This window comes from Acanthaster planci, linkage group LG01, assembly GCF_054643075.1.
Source record: "Acanthaster planci isolate LZ-2023a linkage group LG01, COTS_SCS, whole genome shotgun sequence".
NCBI classification, from domain to species: Eukaryota; Metazoa; Echinodermata; class Asteroidea; order Valvatida; family Acanthasteridae; genus Acanthaster; species Acanthaster planci.
The window spans coordinates 15,333,713-15,351,164 of NC_141777.1; the positions used below are offsets into that span (position 1 = coordinate 15,333,713).

General features: G+C 39.6%; 1 protein-coding gene across 2 annotated transcripts in view; it reads left to right on the forward strand.

Moving 5' to 3' along the window:
• Nucleotides 1–50: 50 nt before the first annotated feature.
• Nucleotides 51–17,452, forward strand: part of dync1h1 (dynein cytoplasmic 1 heavy chain 1) — a 76,048-nt gene continuing 58,646 nt past the window's right edge. Inside the window, exons 1-14 of one of the 2 annotated variants that reach the window (XM_087141705.1) lie at nucleotides 51–377; nucleotides 7,228–7,333; nucleotides 8,099–8,272; nucleotides 8,658–8,913; nucleotides 9,845–10,031; nucleotides 10,315–10,535; nucleotides 11,156–11,376; nucleotides 11,932–12,088; nucleotides 12,492–12,583; nucleotides 13,890–14,106; nucleotides 14,801–14,887; nucleotides 15,408–15,563; nucleotides 15,981–16,115; nucleotides 16,791–16,997. In XM_087141705.1, the coding sequence (XP_086997831.1) occupies nucleotides 149–377; nucleotides 7,228–7,333; nucleotides 8,099–8,272; nucleotides 8,658–8,913; nucleotides 9,845–10,031; nucleotides 10,315–10,535; nucleotides 11,156–11,376; nucleotides 11,932–12,088; nucleotides 12,492–12,583; nucleotides 13,890–14,106; nucleotides 14,801–14,887; nucleotides 15,408–15,563; nucleotides 15,981–16,115; nucleotides 16,791–16,997 (2,445 nt within the window). In that variant the 5' untranslated portion in view covers nucleotides 51–148. The remainder of the gene's footprint in view (nucleotides 378–7,227; nucleotides 7,334–8,098; nucleotides 8,273–8,657; nucleotides 8,914–9,844; nucleotides 10,032–10,314; nucleotides 10,536–11,155; nucleotides 11,377–11,931; nucleotides 12,089–12,491; nucleotides 12,584–13,889; nucleotides 14,107–14,800; nucleotides 14,888–15,407; nucleotides 15,564–15,980; nucleotides 16,116–16,790; nucleotides 16,998–17,452) is intronic. The other variant, XM_087141708.1, reaches the window with a different exon arrangement.

The following is a 17,452-nucleotide window of genomic DNA, read 5'->3' on the forward strand; positions in this document are numbered from 1 at the left end:
CACGTGCACAGTTTTTCTCCCTTCGCTGCATGGATTTTATGTTCACAATCAGCATCATTAGCTCTGCTCTGCTGTTCTTTCCTGATTGGCGTGACATGCGTCAGACACCGATAATGACTTGATTTTTGTTTGAATTTCTTGTCAAAACATGGCTGATAACAGCGACACAGAGAGCCAGAGCACCCAAGCGGTTGCAGAGGTACCGTCTCTGGTGAAATATTTGCGAAAAATCGTGCCCTTGTTATTGGAGGATGGCGAGGCCTCGCCAGCGTTGGACAACGCCCTTGCAGACAAATCACGCGTCGAGTGTATGAAGAAATTTCTCTCAGACACTCAGACACAAAGTCTTCTTGTCGAGCGGAACGTAAATAAGGAAGGTAGGCTTCTCATTTGAGCTATAAATATTATAAGGACATTTATTGCTATTTATTGTGGTCGTTGATTGATGTTAGGCCAGGCCTGCGTGTACATGTACAGTGTACGACTAGGAGGATGTTAATTTTGCGGGCATGGTTGTGTGACGTACGTCATGTGACGTACAAGAGGCCTGATGTGTTCATGCTATCAATTTTTCCAGGGTGTGGCGACAGTGGCGGCCATATGGTTCATCATAGTGACAGCTGGCTGTCTGGGATTTGCATTAACTACTAAAATGTGCATTGATTTTGATGATTGATCTGTGTTGCAAACTTGACAAGAGTTCTGTGATCTTACTAGGACAACACTAATGTTCTCTCAAAATGTTATAACCATGATAACAGCCGTCGGAAAGTGATGAGTTGCTCTGAAAAGTTAAATTTAATTAAGATTATTCTGAAGCATTTAGTTAGATTTTAAGTACAAGAATTTCATATCTGTAAACGTAGGCCTATACAATTAATAAAAATATAACTATAACTAGATGTAGAAATCACTTGTTTCAGACAAGTCTCGTAGGTTTGTGAACAGGGGCATCAAGTGTTGTCTGCATATGAAACTCTCTCTGCAAATTTTTATACTTTGATTGGGTTTATACAAGCAATTGTTCAAATTCAAACCAAGAACAAAGTTATTTTTCTTGCAAGTACACCCCAGTAGTCTACATAATTCAGTCATTTGAATTACCATAAACCATGTCAATGCACCATCAACATGCACTGTACCGTCAAAACACAGTCAACACCTCTAAAACATGTTCTAAATTAAAAGAAGTGGTATTAGACCATGAAGTATTTTTCAAAAGGACATTTTGACTAAACCACAAGTGGTTAGACTTTTGAAAATTCCCATTTTTGTTCACAAAAATTGCCCCCTCTAAACAGCTCCAAAATTTGCAGCCATGTTGCCTCATGGGCAGCTCAGACCATAACTTGAGGCGAGCAGTTTTTATAAGTTTGTGCTCAGATATGTTTCAATACAAATTTTAGAGGAGAATGAGAAAAAAGTCTATGGTCTAAAGAAAAACAAATAAGTGTCTTCAAGTTGGAGGGAAGAATGCAAAAAAAAAATTTTGTAGAAAAAAGAAAACAGCGGTACATGCATGTCTTACTAATTGTGCTAGGAGATGAGGACTGGGGACTTCACCATCAGTCCAACTGCAGAGCAAGAAACAAAAATTTTTTTTTTACACTTTTAATAGTGGTAAATTCTTCCGTGAGACCACACTTGGATTATTCACGACCGCAAAAAGTCCCTTGGCCACTTAAAACCAGTAGTACTCTTAGAACCTCAATATGGCACCCACCAATCGACATCACCCAGATGTGGCCTCAAGGAAATACACAATTTTAAAAATTTTTTTCCAAGTTGCCAAGTTGTTTCATTTTGCATCTTTAACCCTCCTATGCTGAAGTCACTCTTTGGGTCACTTGGTAAACACCTCAAAGAAGCATAGCTGTGTTGTGTTGTGCACTGCACCAACAGTCCCTCACAGGAATATCAGATTGCACTTTTGTGCTGCCCAACAACTGTGCTTCACTGTTTCATGTGCATCATTGTGCAGTAAACCAAATGCAGTGAAGAGGACTGCACAAAAGACCCTGGGTCATTTTGTGCGGCAACCTACTGTGTACACACTGAACCTGTGCATGTTTGAGTGCCATATAGAAACTACATGCTCACCAGTGACTGTTGGCATTTGTGCACATTTGTGCTGTAAAACCAAAGGAGGGTTAATAAACTACATGGATATAATGTTGTCAAATTGACAAGTTTACTTTACTAAAAATGCTAATGGTGCCTTTGTGTAAAATGCTTCTTCAACGATGTCCACACATCTAATTTTTATACCCACAATTCATTTCAGAGGGAGTTTAGAACCAGTGTAAATGGCCTTTTTTAGAATTGTGTGTATTGCTTGTACATGTATTAGTAGAAAATGAAACAGTATTTGCATGTAGTTATCTTTCACTGAAGTTACGTGTACATGTTCCTTAATTAACCCTAACCCTCCCAAATCCTCCAAAATCCTTTTCTGCAAAGTGGAGGAATTGGAGGATTCATGGTGTATGACAAAAGTGCATGGCTGATTTCGAAGGATGCCACGGGTGAAGGTTGTTGATTAGACCTTGTGTTGTTTGTGCTTAGCTAAGCACAAACTCAGCCCGATATTTCTTTTGAATCGACTGCACAGCTCAAGAGCACCATCCTCACTGCCTCAACATTAATGACAAGAATTGCCGGAGGATTTTGAAGGATTTGGGCAGTTAGGCACATCTCCAAATGACATTTTCAAGAAATGTTGGAGGATTTGGCTGAATGCAATTTTTTCATGTTGAAAATCGGAGGATTTTGGAGGATTCAGGATAGTTCCCAGTAAAAGGGTCTAGGGGGTTAGGGTTAAAGATTAAGTAAACATGAGACAGGAGTAAACAAAAGAAACGTTCCAAGCTGTCCAAGATAGACAAAAGTAAAGATGTAGATGATGTACAGTGTAATTTTCCCACTGCAGTTGATCACAGTACACAGTTTTGTTGTAAATTATCCACAAGGCACAAAGTGTGCTTGAAAGAAGCTTTACATGTATGCATGAACATCATCGGCTGTTAATACTTTGAAATTGTCATTTCAACTTGCATGTGATCTGTCTAACGTAAAACCAAAAGTAGGCAGTGATGTGGGCTGTCTTCATGTACCTGTAGGTATTGGCAGAGGTTACAGTCAAGACCCCCTTTGCCATGACCAAAACATGGAGATCAGAAACTGAGACTGAGAATTTCAATCAGGGATCTGCCGCTGCCGGTCGGCGCCGGTCGGGCCGGACCGGCACGCAGAATTGCCGACCGCCACAATCTGCCAAATCAACTTTTCCGACCGGCACGTATTCCCGATAAGAACCCAAATAAAATAGCATCTTGGTCGAGGGATCGATCGTGAAGATATGAAGATCGTGAAGAAACCGTAAAATTTCTTCGTAAATTTCACTTTGCACTGCCATGCATATCATCTGAGCACCCACGTACGTGCATATGCAACATATCTGGACCAAATATTAACATGAACCAATAGGAGGCTTTGTTACGCGCAATGCATGTGTACATAGTGCATAACGAATCTTTCCATTGGTTGAAAGGCCACACATAGGCTTGCATATGCAACGCTCTCAGTGCGCGAAGATCGGAAAACCCCCCTCTCCATGATGTACAGCGTTGTTTGTCCAGTTCCGCATTTTACCCAGTTCCACAACTTGAAAAGAAAATTTGGCTTAACTTTCAGAAAGACAAAATTGCAAATGACCCCATTCACACTTCGTTTAAACACTTAAAAATCTGGCAGAAAAACAATTTTACATGTACTTGCAAAACTGACAATCGACCGTGACTGTTTTTCGCCGTGCTGACCACGGTTAGCAACATTCGGTGCATGTATTTTCTGCTCGATGTTGCATAAAACAATCACTGTGATCGTTTTTTAAACCAACGATCGCACCGCATTCGTTAATTGTTGTTTATCCCACGGTGAAACTATTAACTCCGCAATTTTTTTATTCAAAAGTAACAACATGATTTTGCCTTTTCCGTAAACGAGTTCCATATGGCAAGATACACGCGCTCAGTATGCACGTGACACATGGCCATATGTGTCAGAAAAGCAAATGGCCAATCTACATTATGTTCATGTAGACTTTAAAATGACTGTTAAGAAAATCCCTGCACACATTTATGAATGTCGTTATCCCATATGCATACTGTACGAACTTTGGTACAAAGAAAATAAGGAAAATATTCCGCCAAGATTTTGCATGTTTCGCCTTATTTTCAACACACAAAAAAAATGAAAAATGATTTGAATAGCAATGAAAAATTATGGGCATCATAGAGATAGAAATTAATTCAATATTTAAGGGATTTACAGAATAAAATATTTATTTCTACTCTTTTTTTCTAATTCAATTGCCCGTCTAAAATTATCACCTTATCCTAGTTGACCAAAATTACAAATTTTCAATTTTTTTATTAAATTTCAGACACGAGATCCCTAATTCTAGGCTGTGTATACACAGCTGAAAACACCCAGAAAGTGCTGTTTCCGGCCATCTGGGGGCTTTTAGATTCCAAAAATTTTCTGGTACGCTCCGCGCCAACCGATGGTGGCGCTCCGCTTAGATAGTCCTGACGGCACTAAAACCATCCTGGGCAGAACCCTGTTCAGTGTTAGACACTGGGACTAATTTAGACTTTTGTGTTTTAGATTGAGACCTAGACCCTCACTTTGTCCTGTTGATTAGTCCAATTTACTTTGTACATGTTTATTGTAGTGTGAAAGAGTAATATTAGTTTTCTCACTTTACCTGTATTTGTTGTATTTTATATACCGCACAGTGTACATGTATGGTACCTGATTGAATCAGTCTTTTGTGTCTGTTTCAAGTGCTCAGTATTAATAGCCATGTTGTGTGATACGAATTCCAATACAGTGACAGTGATAAAGAGGTGTTCTCAGGATGCTTTGAAACATGTACCTACATGTACATGTACATATCAGTGGGAATTTAAGGAATATTGATGTCCAGATGTTTATCATATCAGTACTTGCACAAAAGCTGTTTTGAAATCACAAAACCTTGACACTTCAGTTGTGGTTCAAATTGCATAGGAAATTTCCAATTACATGTAACATGCCAGCTGTGTGCATGCATGATGTCATTCATGTATAAATACACTTAATTAAACAAAAGAGTAACCCATATTGTGCATTCTTTTACCTAAGATCAGGGAAGGAGGTTACATGTATGTGTACCTGTAGTTTTAATGTAACACCTCATTAGATTTACTTACATGTACCCTAACAGTCCCAAATCCTCCAATTTCAATATGATTTTACATACACCCTAGGGGTTAGGGTTAATTAAATCAAAATCCATTGCAAATGAACCTGTCTTTCAGTAAGGAAATAAATCATTGGTTCTGGCCTTTATCAGCTTCCAAAGCCCAGCCTAAACATGCTTAAACAATCAACCAAACTAAATTGGCCATTATTGCCGTTGGTAATCCTGAGGGTTTTCGGCAAGAAAAAAGAAAACACAGTTTGAAAATGGTGTTCCTTAGTAACAACAAAAACAACAGTTCTACACATGCTGTCAAATTTAATCTGACAATTGTGAAATTCAAAGATGACTTTGATAATTTTGGTAATTTATCTTTCAGCCAGGAGGTACATTGAACAGCTACATGTATATATGATGTGTAGGAACATGCTTGTGCAGAACACAATGACAGCTCATTTAAACACGATTTTAAGCTTACATGTACATGCAGTAATTCTCGTATTCCAACTTTGCCCGAGCTTTAAACCAACCCTCTTTCAGTAGAAAGTTTGATCTTCTTTGATTAAAATAAATTTATTTTGAAATTGTGACATCACACTTAAAATACATTGGGAAATAGCAGACAGTATTTTACATCAACTTTTCAGGCTTAGGAAGGCAGATTATGGCAATAACATGTACTTTTTAAAAATTTTAATAATTTTAATTACAAATGTACATGCATGCCAGCGTGCACTTGGGTTGCCATGTAGACCAGCCAGCATTATTCACGGTTCAAGCAATATGGGCGACTCTAATGCAGAAAATCTTTCTTTGTGTTAGCGTTACAAATGCAAGGATTTGTATTGTGAAAGAAAAATCAAACAGAAAATACAAACATACACAAACATCAATTAAATTTTGCGACTTCACTTCCAGAAATCTTTTTAAAGATATTTTTGATGGTTTCCAAATCCCCTTGCTAACTTCTGTTGCTGACTTTAGTTATATATTTAAGTGTTACTCCAGTGTTACAGAATGGTTTCTGTTCCATCCAGCAGAGGAAACCATTGTAACTGTACTGCATGTCTCATGCAATTGTTTAAAGCAATGACTGAAGGTAAACTCATTGTAAACATCTTTTTCATTTGATAATTTTATTTCCATTTTAGGACAGGAATCAGTCTCTCTAGACCTGCACACTTGAGGTTACTGTAAATCATTTCAAATAATGATCTAGACTACAAATGCAATGTGAATTCTACAATGTGGAGTTCACATTGCATTTGGTACCAGCGCTTGGGATCAAAGGAGCTTTCCTTGTGTAATTGCATTGATTGTACATGTATTCATGTGGGCTTCTGGTTTTGATATAGTAACAATTTGTGAGATAGATATAATATGAAATTATTCTAATTATGAGAAAATAAAAAGTCTTCCATCTCACAATTTGTGATCGCCAAGAGACTGCATGTACTTATTTGTCTAGTTCTCAATTTTTTTCTGATGCAGCCGTCTTCCTCTGCAGACCTCCAATCATTTGATTTCTGGTTGAAATGTCACAAAGTTTTCATCATTTGTTAACAAAGTTTGCATCAATATATATTCATTACAAAGAATGCTGACTTCCTCATTCACAACGTTCATTCATCAAAATCTATTTTTAAATTCTAGGGTGGATTCTACATTTTGTTGTTGGGCATATCAGCTGCCTTCAAGTCTGGAATCATTTTAAATTTGACATAAGCCTACAGAATGTGATTTTTGTAATATGAAATGATTTTCTTCCTTTTTTATGCAGTTGGTATGCAAATATTCAAATTCAAAAGAAATATTTGAATATTCAATAATTGCATATTTACATGTACATGTAGGTATTCGGCGCAACTATATTCTGTAACGTAAAACTTTGAATTCAGTAACATACTGCAGTACTAATGCAAGTGATTATTTTGGAGGATCATACATGTACATGTATGCTTTCTATTTAATTTTTCACACAGAAGAAGATGATGAGACAAGTGTGGCATCTGATGTCACTGATGCAGAAAGTGAAGTCACATTCAACATCTCTAGTGAAGTTCACTTTACCAACACCAAAATGACAGGGTAAGCATTTGTGACCCAACCCAGTAACATTAGGCACAAGTTGCTTTTTCATCAGGATGTCAAAGTAGAACTCAATTTGCTCTGTCTAATGAAAATTAGGACTTCAAGACTTATTTTATTTGATCTAGTGACGTTTATCATTCTTCGGGCATAAGTAATTTGTTATTTTGAATAAAGTATACACAAAAGAAACGGTCAGAATACTTTCCTAGTCTGCTTATGCTTCTGGACACGTACTTCTTCCAATATGTGCTGTAACCCTTGCAACAAAGGAGTTGAGACAGTTTTGGGTCCACATGGTTTTTCTAAATTCTCAGAACATCAGTAAATAACTTTTGGGGAGATGGTGGTCTCTGGCTATCTCAAGCAGGCTAAATCAGCACAATATTTTGTTTGACTTTGGTTTTATATGAACTGAAAAATGAGAACCCATTCTGAGTTCTTTTGGTTTGTTGATTTATTTCATTGGGTTATAAAATATCGAAACAAAGATTAAACACAACATTTCATGATATGATTATTTAAAACATATATCACATTAACTTTTTAACCTTATTTTTTTTTTACTAAATAAGGATGGCGTAGTATATGAAAAAGTAATTAAGTTACCCCAAAGTTTACAAGTGAGAATAATTCTGCCAATATATTGATAGTAAAATACAAATCGTAGACAAGGTTTCACATGGTCATGAGAGTACAGTTAAGCAGTCAGCAAGATGTCTAATGTGCACTTTTTCTTTTACGCGTATATCTTTGTCTCATTAGCGTTGTTTTCCTGAAGCGTGGCACCATCATTGATGCAGAGAAGTCCATACCCAGCCAAGTCAGAGTCATCAACTTGAGTGAAGGGTCACCGTTTGAGACACTTCATGCCTACGTCAGCAATGCGATGGCTCCCTACTTCAAGTCATATGTGAGGGCTTCTGGCAAAGTGGACAGGTAAGTAAAGGATCCCTTCTGCATTAAACAGTTCCAAACAGCCAATTGTCACAAACAAGTTGCAAACCGGGCATTCTTCTAAAGACAGTCATGCTCAAACACCATAATAGTTATGAAGTTTACACAATGTGATCCAATGAGCCTCGCCCACTTCAAGAGCAGGCAGCAAACATGTGCCTCTACAGTGAAATATTGCAGGCTCTGGCAAATGTGCACACTTATTAAATTTGTTGCAGGGTATGAGGATTTGCCATAATGACAAGGATTGGTCTAACCTTATTGGGAAGGCTTAAATGGGTTGGTGTGTTGCTGGCCAGACCTGCCTCTCTTAAACCATTTCTGAACATAGACATTACATGTACATTCTATTTTATCTTCATTTCAGAGACGGTGACAAAATGGCTCCCTCTGTTGAAAAGAAGATTGCGGAGTTGGAGATGGGCCTTCTACACCTGCAGCAGAACATTGACATCCCTGACATCACCCTGCCTATCCACCAGGTGGTATCCACCATGATTAAGAACTGTGCCAAGGAGGGTCGCAAGCCAAAGGTCAATGACTTCATGGACAAGGTGGAAGATTCCGTGTTCCTCAACAACTTGCAGCATGGCGTCAATCGATGGATCCGAGAAATCCAAAAGGTAGTCAGTTAAGCTGAAAACGCCATCCAATTCTGAAAAAAGAATTTTTAGGAGGCAAGTTGCAGACATTGTTACATATAAGTTACTGGACTTTTTAACAGTGCCCCCGCACTTGCCCCAAAGAAGCAATCACTTTGTTTTAATACATATGTCCCCCCTCCCAACTTTGGCTAGTGGCTTGGGCTACACCAATTTATTATTATTATTTTATGTTGATATTCAGAGTAAAAGATTGCGTGTAGGAAATTACTTGTGCACAGATTCATAAAACAGGTCTTAAATACATTTGTCTGCTTTTTGCATAAAGTACTAGGAACATTCCAAGCTATTCTTCTCCAGATTTCTTCTCAAGACAAAAAGTTTGAAGTATCCTTCAAGTATCACTTGTTTGGCATGCTAACAAATGCACACATTGTTGAGTTAAAATGTTGACATTTCCTAGTGATGTCCATCGTCCTGCATACATTTAACTCAGAAAAAGTTGCACCAGTAATTGACTGATTGACCCCAGCTATCCTAAATCTTCACAATCAAGCAGCTGGTTTTGTATCATTTTGATGGATGGACTGATGCCAGAGCCAAGCCACTGTTGCTTTGAATAGGGTTTAATATCTCAGTCCTGTTACAGTAGACACAAAGAAAGTACCATCGCTGAGTTTTGTTGTACAGTGATGAGCTCTCTGATAAAAGAGTTTAGAAATATATACAGGGTTGATTTCACTTTAATAGTGAATCAGTTCATGGAGAGATTTATCAGTACAGTATTGTGAAATGTCACAGTAATATAACTGTGCCCAGAATCTTGGCTCAGAATAGAATATTTTTTGGGGAAGGGTATATAACACCCGTGTATTCTTGTAAAATTATGGGAAGTGTGATTTCAAATTCAACCCAGCTCTCAGTTTTGCTTTGTTTACTCTCTCAACTACAGGTTACCAAACTGGACCGTGATCCTGGCTCCGGCACTGCTCTTCAAGAGATCAGCTTCTGGCTGAACCTGGAGCGAGCCCTCATGAAGATTCAGGAGAAGCGCGAGAGCCCCGAGGTGGCCCTGACCCTGGACATTTTGAAGCATGGCAAGAGATTCCACGCAACAGTCAGCTTTGACACAGACACAGGTGCACTAGTAATGGAGATACGGCCCTCAATACAACCACATTTACCTGAAAACCCTTGAAGATGAAAATTAGGTAAAACAAATCGAAAGCTAACAACCTACTTCAAAGTTGTTTCAAAAGGTTTGTCGTGATGAAACATTTCAATATGATTGCATACTATTGAAGACTGTCTCTTACATGTTGATAGACGGAAGCTAGGCTTTGCTTGTACGTGGAAAAGCATCTTTGTGTCATAATTCACAATGTGACCATATATGTTTCTCATATTTTCTGGTTTTTGTAGGGCTGAAGCATGCATTAGCCACAGTGGCTGATTACAGCCCATTGATGAAGGACTTTCCATTGAATGACCTCCTCTCAGCCACCGAGCTGGATCGCATCCGCAATGCACTAGTCAGCATCTTCAGCCACCTGCGTAAGATCCGCAACACCAAGTATCCGATCCAGCGAGCACTGCGATTGGTGGAGGCCATCTCGAGAGATCTCAGCAGTCAGTTGCTCAAGGTGAGAAGCTTAGATCATCATCTGATGAACCCTAAACTGAAGGGTAATACTTTTCTACTTCAGTGGAAAACAGGTTTTATCTTTGCAAAGGTTGACTCAATAAGAATGAAGAGTAGCAGACTCTCATGCTTCAGGAGAAAAACAGGGAGCCAATGCACTCATTGTGGGGGAGGGGGGGTTGGGAAGAATGTAATAACAGTCTCCGGGTTGAGAGGATATTAAGAGAAAAAACATTGCTGTTGATATTGCTTTTAACCCTCCTATGCTGAAGTCACTCTTTGGGTCACTTGGTAAACACCTCAAAGAAGCACAGCTGTGTTGTGTGGTGCACTGCACCAACAGTCCCTCACAGGAATACCAGGTTGCACTTTTGTGCTGCCCAACAACTGTGCTTCACTGTTTCATGTGCAGAATTGTGCAGTAAACCAAATGCAGTGAAGAGGACTGCACAAAAGACCCTGGGTCATTTTGTGCTGGCAACTAACTGTGTACACACTGAACCTGTGCATGTTTGTGTGCCGTATAGAAAAGACATGCAAGAGAGTGACTGTGGGCACTCGTGTATATTTGTGCTGTAAAACCAAAGGAGGGTTAATAAAGTGTTAAAATCTTTCCCAAAGGTTCTAGGTACCAGACGCCTGATGCACATCAGCCATGACGAGTTTGAGAAGGTCATGAATGCCTGCTTTGAGGTCTTCAGCACCTGGGACGATGAGTATGAGAAACTGCAAGGCTTGCTGCGGGACATTGTCAAGAAAAAACGAGAGGAGAGCCTCAAGATGGTGTGGAGGGTCAACCCCGCCCACAAGAAGCTGCAGGGTCGCCTGGAACAGATGCGCAAGTAAAAACAATTAGCCCAGCTGCACTTGATGGTTACTGGAAGAATTACAATTTTAAATGCATTGAATAGGATAAGATGGAAAAGAATGGACCGAATGTTTAAATGGGTTTTGATCTGAATTGTTCTAATTATGCTTAGTGCTGCTGGCTCGAACTCAAGTTCATAGTGTCTTGATTACTAGGAAAGATGCTAAGCTTCTCAAGATTAAGTGACTGGTTCAGTACTGCAGCAGCCATTGAAGTGTTTTGACATTCAATTAAAATTTGCATCCCTTAAAGGACAAGTACATCAAAAGTTACTGACTGCTGCTATGGCTGGTGTGTTAGATTCTGTGTAGCCTTATGACCCTAACATGCTCATTGGCCAAGTGCCTTAAGATGTCTTCGTTAATAAGCTAAAGGTAACAGGTTGGAGTCTTAGCCAAGCAAGCTCGTGAATGTTCTCCAAAGCTGCCTGAAGCACAGAGTGTGTAGTGTCCTTATTATTACGAGAGGCATAAGCTCTGAAAATATACCAAACATTTAATTTGTCGTCTCTGATGAATTTTCTCTCAAGGTTTCGTCGACAGCACGAGCAACTTCGTGCCGTAATAGTCCGAGTCCTGCGCCCAGCTGTGACACAGGTTGCAGGGAGTCCAGGTACCACACCCGACGAGCCACCAGGAAACATCAATGAGCTGATAATGGATGCTGCTGATGCCAATGCCATTGAAGTTAGTCTTCCATTCAGACCTCTGAATTTTCCTTAATCAATTTTGTAGTGTCAAAGCTTCCAAACTGTTTGTTAGTTTTAAATGTCACTTCACAAAGTTTCCATTGCGGAATTTCTTAAGAGATTGATTTCCTTTTAAACGTTTTTTCCCCACCTGCTGTTAAGTGCACGACACCGAAGGAAGCATGGAACTTTTCCTCAGATCAGCTGATTTCCTTGTATTTCACTTCATGCGCATGTTATAAAACTGGAAAGCACTGTACAAAGTTTTGTCAAGATTGGAATTCCCTCTTTGTTTTGTTTAGTCCGAGTTTCATGCCTGCAAAGTAATAGTGTTAAATTCTTCATAAAGACTTTCGATCAGTTAACAAACTTGAACAGAAATGAGTGATTGATGTTTTTAGGAAGTGAATTTGGCCTACGAGAATGTGAAAGAGGTGGAGAGCCTGGATGTCAGCAAGGAAGGGAATGAGGCATGGGAGGCAGCCATGAAACGGTAAAGAACCTCTTGCTGGTGGTTGTGTCCAGTTTATCATTAGGGCCAGAATCAAGTTGAGAATTAGTAGCATGACTACCTGCCATGAAACGGTAAAGAACCTCTTGCTGGTGGTTGTGTCCGGTTTATCATTAGGGCCAGAATCAAGTTGAGAATTAGTAGCATGACTACCTGCCATGAAACGGTAAAGAACTTCTTGCTGGTGGTTGTGTCCGGTTTATCATTAGGGCCAGAATCAAGTTGAGAATTAGTAGCATGACTACCTGCCATGAAACGGTAAAGAACCTCTTGCTGGTGGTTGTGTCCGGTTCATCATTAGGGCCAGAATCAAGTTGAGAATTAGTAGCATGACTACCTGTTTGAGGAATCTGAGCTGAGATTAGGTTGAGTGTAGTACTATGGAATCACTCTACCCGTGTGGGACAGTAAGACACTTGTTTAATTTCTCCAGCATGTCGTATGGACAGTTTGATCTTTACAAATGCACAACAATTTGAAATAGTAACTGCCGGTTAACCGCAGTCTTTAATTGTACTTCTATGCTCGAGGCACTTGTCCTGTCAAACTTTGGTGTGATCTTTTAACCCTCTGCTGAACTGTATTTATTTTCATATCTTTTTATTTTCTCTTGTGCTGAAGAATTTAAAGATTGTTGGAGGAAACTCCTCAGCAGTATCACTTAAGTCAAATTTATATTACCCCTTATGGAGAAAAAATGATAAAATGGGTTGAATTTTAAGTGTGTTCGCTATGTTGCATTATTTCATTAACGACAGTGACATTGTGCACATATTGTAAAATCTTCGAAAGTGGCCAGTCAAGACAAGAAGATAAAGCCAGCTGAATTGGGATAGGAATAAGGAGTGCAATTGTTTCATAAGATTTTGGAGAAAGATTGCAATAAGCCTTTTGCGAGTTAAATTTGAATAAAATCTGGTACACTGAGTTCTTTGAATTCACATGAACATAACAATTGGAATTCTCCATTCTAAAACCGTTGTTGCTATACCTTGTGATTTGGGGCAAGTTTTGGCTTGGTTACATAAGAGACGCCTTGCAACAATACACTGTTTTTGATGGAAAAGAAAGGCACAAAGGAACCAGTCCATTCCAGAGATGGTGCTCGCTAAGCAAAAGCTTGCCCCGAATCACGAGGTAACAACAGTGTCTTCAGTCTGGGGAATTCAAATTGTTATGTTTATGTGCAATCAGATAGCCCAGTGTACCAGATTTTATTCAAATTTAACTCGCAAATGGCTTATTGGAAAAGCTCATTACCAAATGTGCTGCCTTTTCTTCCACTTAGATATGACGAACGCATCGACCGCGTGGAAACACGTATCACTGCCCGTCTGCGTGACCAGCTTGGCACAGCCAAGAATGCCAATGAGATGTTCCGCATCTTCTCGCGATTTAACGCCCTCTTTGTGCGACCTCACATTCGCGGTGCCATTCGTGAATACCAGACGCAGCTTATCCAACGTGTCAAGGACGACATTGAGTCACTACACGACAAGTTCAAGGTATTGAAAGTTCTTCCACACCTATCAAAAAGGGTTGTTCGAACAATTTGCTGAATAAAACAATTTTTAAAAAAGAGGAAAAGAGATAAAACAAAACAGAAAATTGTTTCCTGAATTTGTGATGTAAACAAGCTCGTGTATTATTGTTATGATTGTGGATTGTTTGCAGCTATTGTCACTTCAATTGGAGATTGATCTCACACTCATTAATACAAATGCATCATTATTTGTAATTGATTGTGCATTGTTGCATTAAACAATAATTCAGAAGTTTTAAATCTCATAAGGGCTTGGGGTCAAAAGCAAGACTAGTTGTTCAGCTAAAACAAGTTTTGCATGTAAACTGTGTTTACATTTAGTTTTCTAAGTTGTGCTTTGCAGGAATGTTAACAACATACGTCACCCTAGAATACCAAGGTGTGCACACACAAGTTTGTGCTTTTGAAAAACTTAACTTACATTTAACACGAGGTAGATGCCAACACAACCCACAGTTTATAAAAAACTTCATTTTGTTCTGGTTTAGATGTTAGGGACGTACATTAAATGAGGATCAAGACATTCTGTCTGTTTTGCTGGATGAATTGAATCTTCCATTTTCTGACAATGGATATTCCTTGGAAAGCTTCCTTTAAGGATTATTCTTGCAGCCATTTCTGGTTTGCCTGATTGTTGATTTTTTCCCTCTGTTCAGGTCCAGTACCCACAAAGCAAGGCGTGCAGAATGAGCAAAGTCAGAGATCTCCCTCCAGTGTCAGGTTCCATTATCTGGGCAAGACAGGTGGGTCATAGATGTGACTAAAAGTGGTATCTGTGATGTTTGTTCGTTTGTTTTTTTACCAGGACGAGACAGGAAATGAACAGAAAGATGAGTGTGAGGTTAGAGGAAGTCAGGAATGTCCATGATTGTCAATTGTTCATTGCTATGACTATACATGTGGATGGCTTTACAACCGAGCAGGTTGTAGATCAGAATGAGATACAAGATGTGGGAACAAGTTGATGTCAAGAATCCTTCCCTATTACCGCTATGACAGAGATTGTATAGCAACTCAAGGTAGCTTTTTAATGGAATTTTCAGTCCCTACAAGCTTGTCGGAGCACACTTGAAGGTCTTTATAAAGCTGTAATGAAAAATGTATCAAATTAACATATGATGAGCGCTACAAGTTAGTAGCGCTGTAGAATTTCCCTGTGTTATCCTTGTGTACTTCAGCAGAAATAACCACTGGTGATAGGATTAAAGTATCATTTGCATGCAGTTTCTATCAGTACGTGTATGTTGTTTGTTTCCTGTACAGATTGACCGCCAACTGAGTGCTTACATGCATCGTGTGGAGGACGTCCTTGGCAAAGGCTGGGAGAATCATGTGGAAGGCCAGAAGCTCAAGGCAGATGGAGACAGCTTCAGAGCCAAGCTTAACACCCAGGAACTCTTTGATGACTGGTCCAGGAAGGTAACAAACAAACTACCAATTCAAGCTTTGAATTTCAGTCATGTGTGAAAAACATGATGAATAGTGCCATTCAAATATCATAAGTATATACCAGTTACCATGTGCAAAATGAAAGAATGAGTTCTGTCATGAGCAAAGCTGGGTACAAACAACATATGTTCCAACATTTGGGGAATTGGAAGATTTTGTCTAACGATTGCTTATTTCAAACCATTCTTCACACATTTCCACTGTTGTTCAGTGTCCTTAATGCCATTGATAAGAATTGAAGGTGTCATATTTCGTTGGTATCACAATGTGAAATATATAAATTGGAGACTCTCCATTATTCTCTCAAACCATACTTCTGTCTGGATTGTAATGGCTGCGGTAGGTGTACAGCCTTGTAATCTGAGTTATCTCTTGCCGTCTCCACAGGTTCAGATGCGCCAGCTGGGTGTGTCTGGTCGCATCTTCACCATCGAAAGCCAGAGGACCAGGCAAGGAGGCAAGGGCAACCTCTTGAAGCTCAAAGTCAACTTCTTGCCAGACATCATTACTCTGTCCAAAGAGGTCAGATCTTCAATTCAACTCCTCAGCATTCATAAAAATCCATATCAGGGCACTATATTATAAACACATGTTGATAGACAACAAGCTTCACTGTCTTTCCTTAACCTCTTCACACTGGGATTCTTTTGATCATGTGACTGCTGGGCTGTGGTATGCCCAGTATGCAAAGCTCTGTCCAGCAGCTGGCCCCATTGAACCAGCAGTTGCATGGTGAATAGACTTTGTGTGGTACGCACTAATCCTCACATAAAGCCGTGGCTGTGGACAGCTCCTGGCATGAAGGGGTTAACTGTGAAGATGCTTTGTTGCATTACATTAATGTACATTTTTGAAGGCTGCTCATCTCGTTACATTTTTGGCTTCAGCTGATAAACATGGTAACAACATTCTTGCTTGGTTGTCAGTGTGGACATTAGCATAGTTTGCAACTCCACTGTGTTATGATCAATTCAACTTTTCATGACTGGTTCATTTCTTTGAAGAATGAAAGCATCACACAAATTGGAATACCTGATAATGTGGTGCATTGCTTACTTCATGATGCCTTCTTAAAAAGCTGATCTTACTCTAGGTTCTGTGTGTGAGTTCCTCATCAAGAGTATTTCCAAAAAACTCTGTTCATTTGGGATCGCAGAGGAATAAAATTGTAAAGCCATGACTGTTAAATCTCCCCAGGTGCGGAACTTGAAGTGGCTAGGTTTCCGTGTTCCCCTGGCCATTGTCAACAAAGCCCATCAGGCCAACCAGCTCTACCCCTTTGCCATCTCCCTGATTGAGAGCGTGCGGACCTACGAGAGAACCTGTGAGAAAGTGGAAGAGAGACAGACCATCACGCTGCTGGTAGCTGGCTTGAAGAAGGAAGTCCAAGGGCTAATCGCAGAGGTGAGAATCGGTCCAGTCTTGCTGCAGCTCTCTTATTTCTGCTGCCATTAGTGCTTGGACCCTTGAGGGGTGATCCAATCAGTTTGAGTTAAGGGGTGGCTTCCTATCCATATGTTTTCGGTACCTTGTAGCGCTGGTATTCACCTTCTTGTACTGATTAGGGGACTCATGATAGGTCTCAGTAAGGCAGTTGAACAAGATCTTGTTATTTTGTGACTTAGGTCACAGACTCAGTGCAAGAAATGTATTTGATACGTTGTGGCCTGGAAAAACTGAGAACTCTGCGCTATGGTTTTTTAAATTATCATCCACTCTGACTAACAACACTGCCGTTTAGGTAAAACCACATCTTTTCTCTGATATGGAAGAGGACTTTTGAAAGTCAGTTTGTGTTTACCTTGCACTCAGTGGCTTTTCTCTTCAGTAAAGGAAATTGCCATAATTGTGTTTTATGT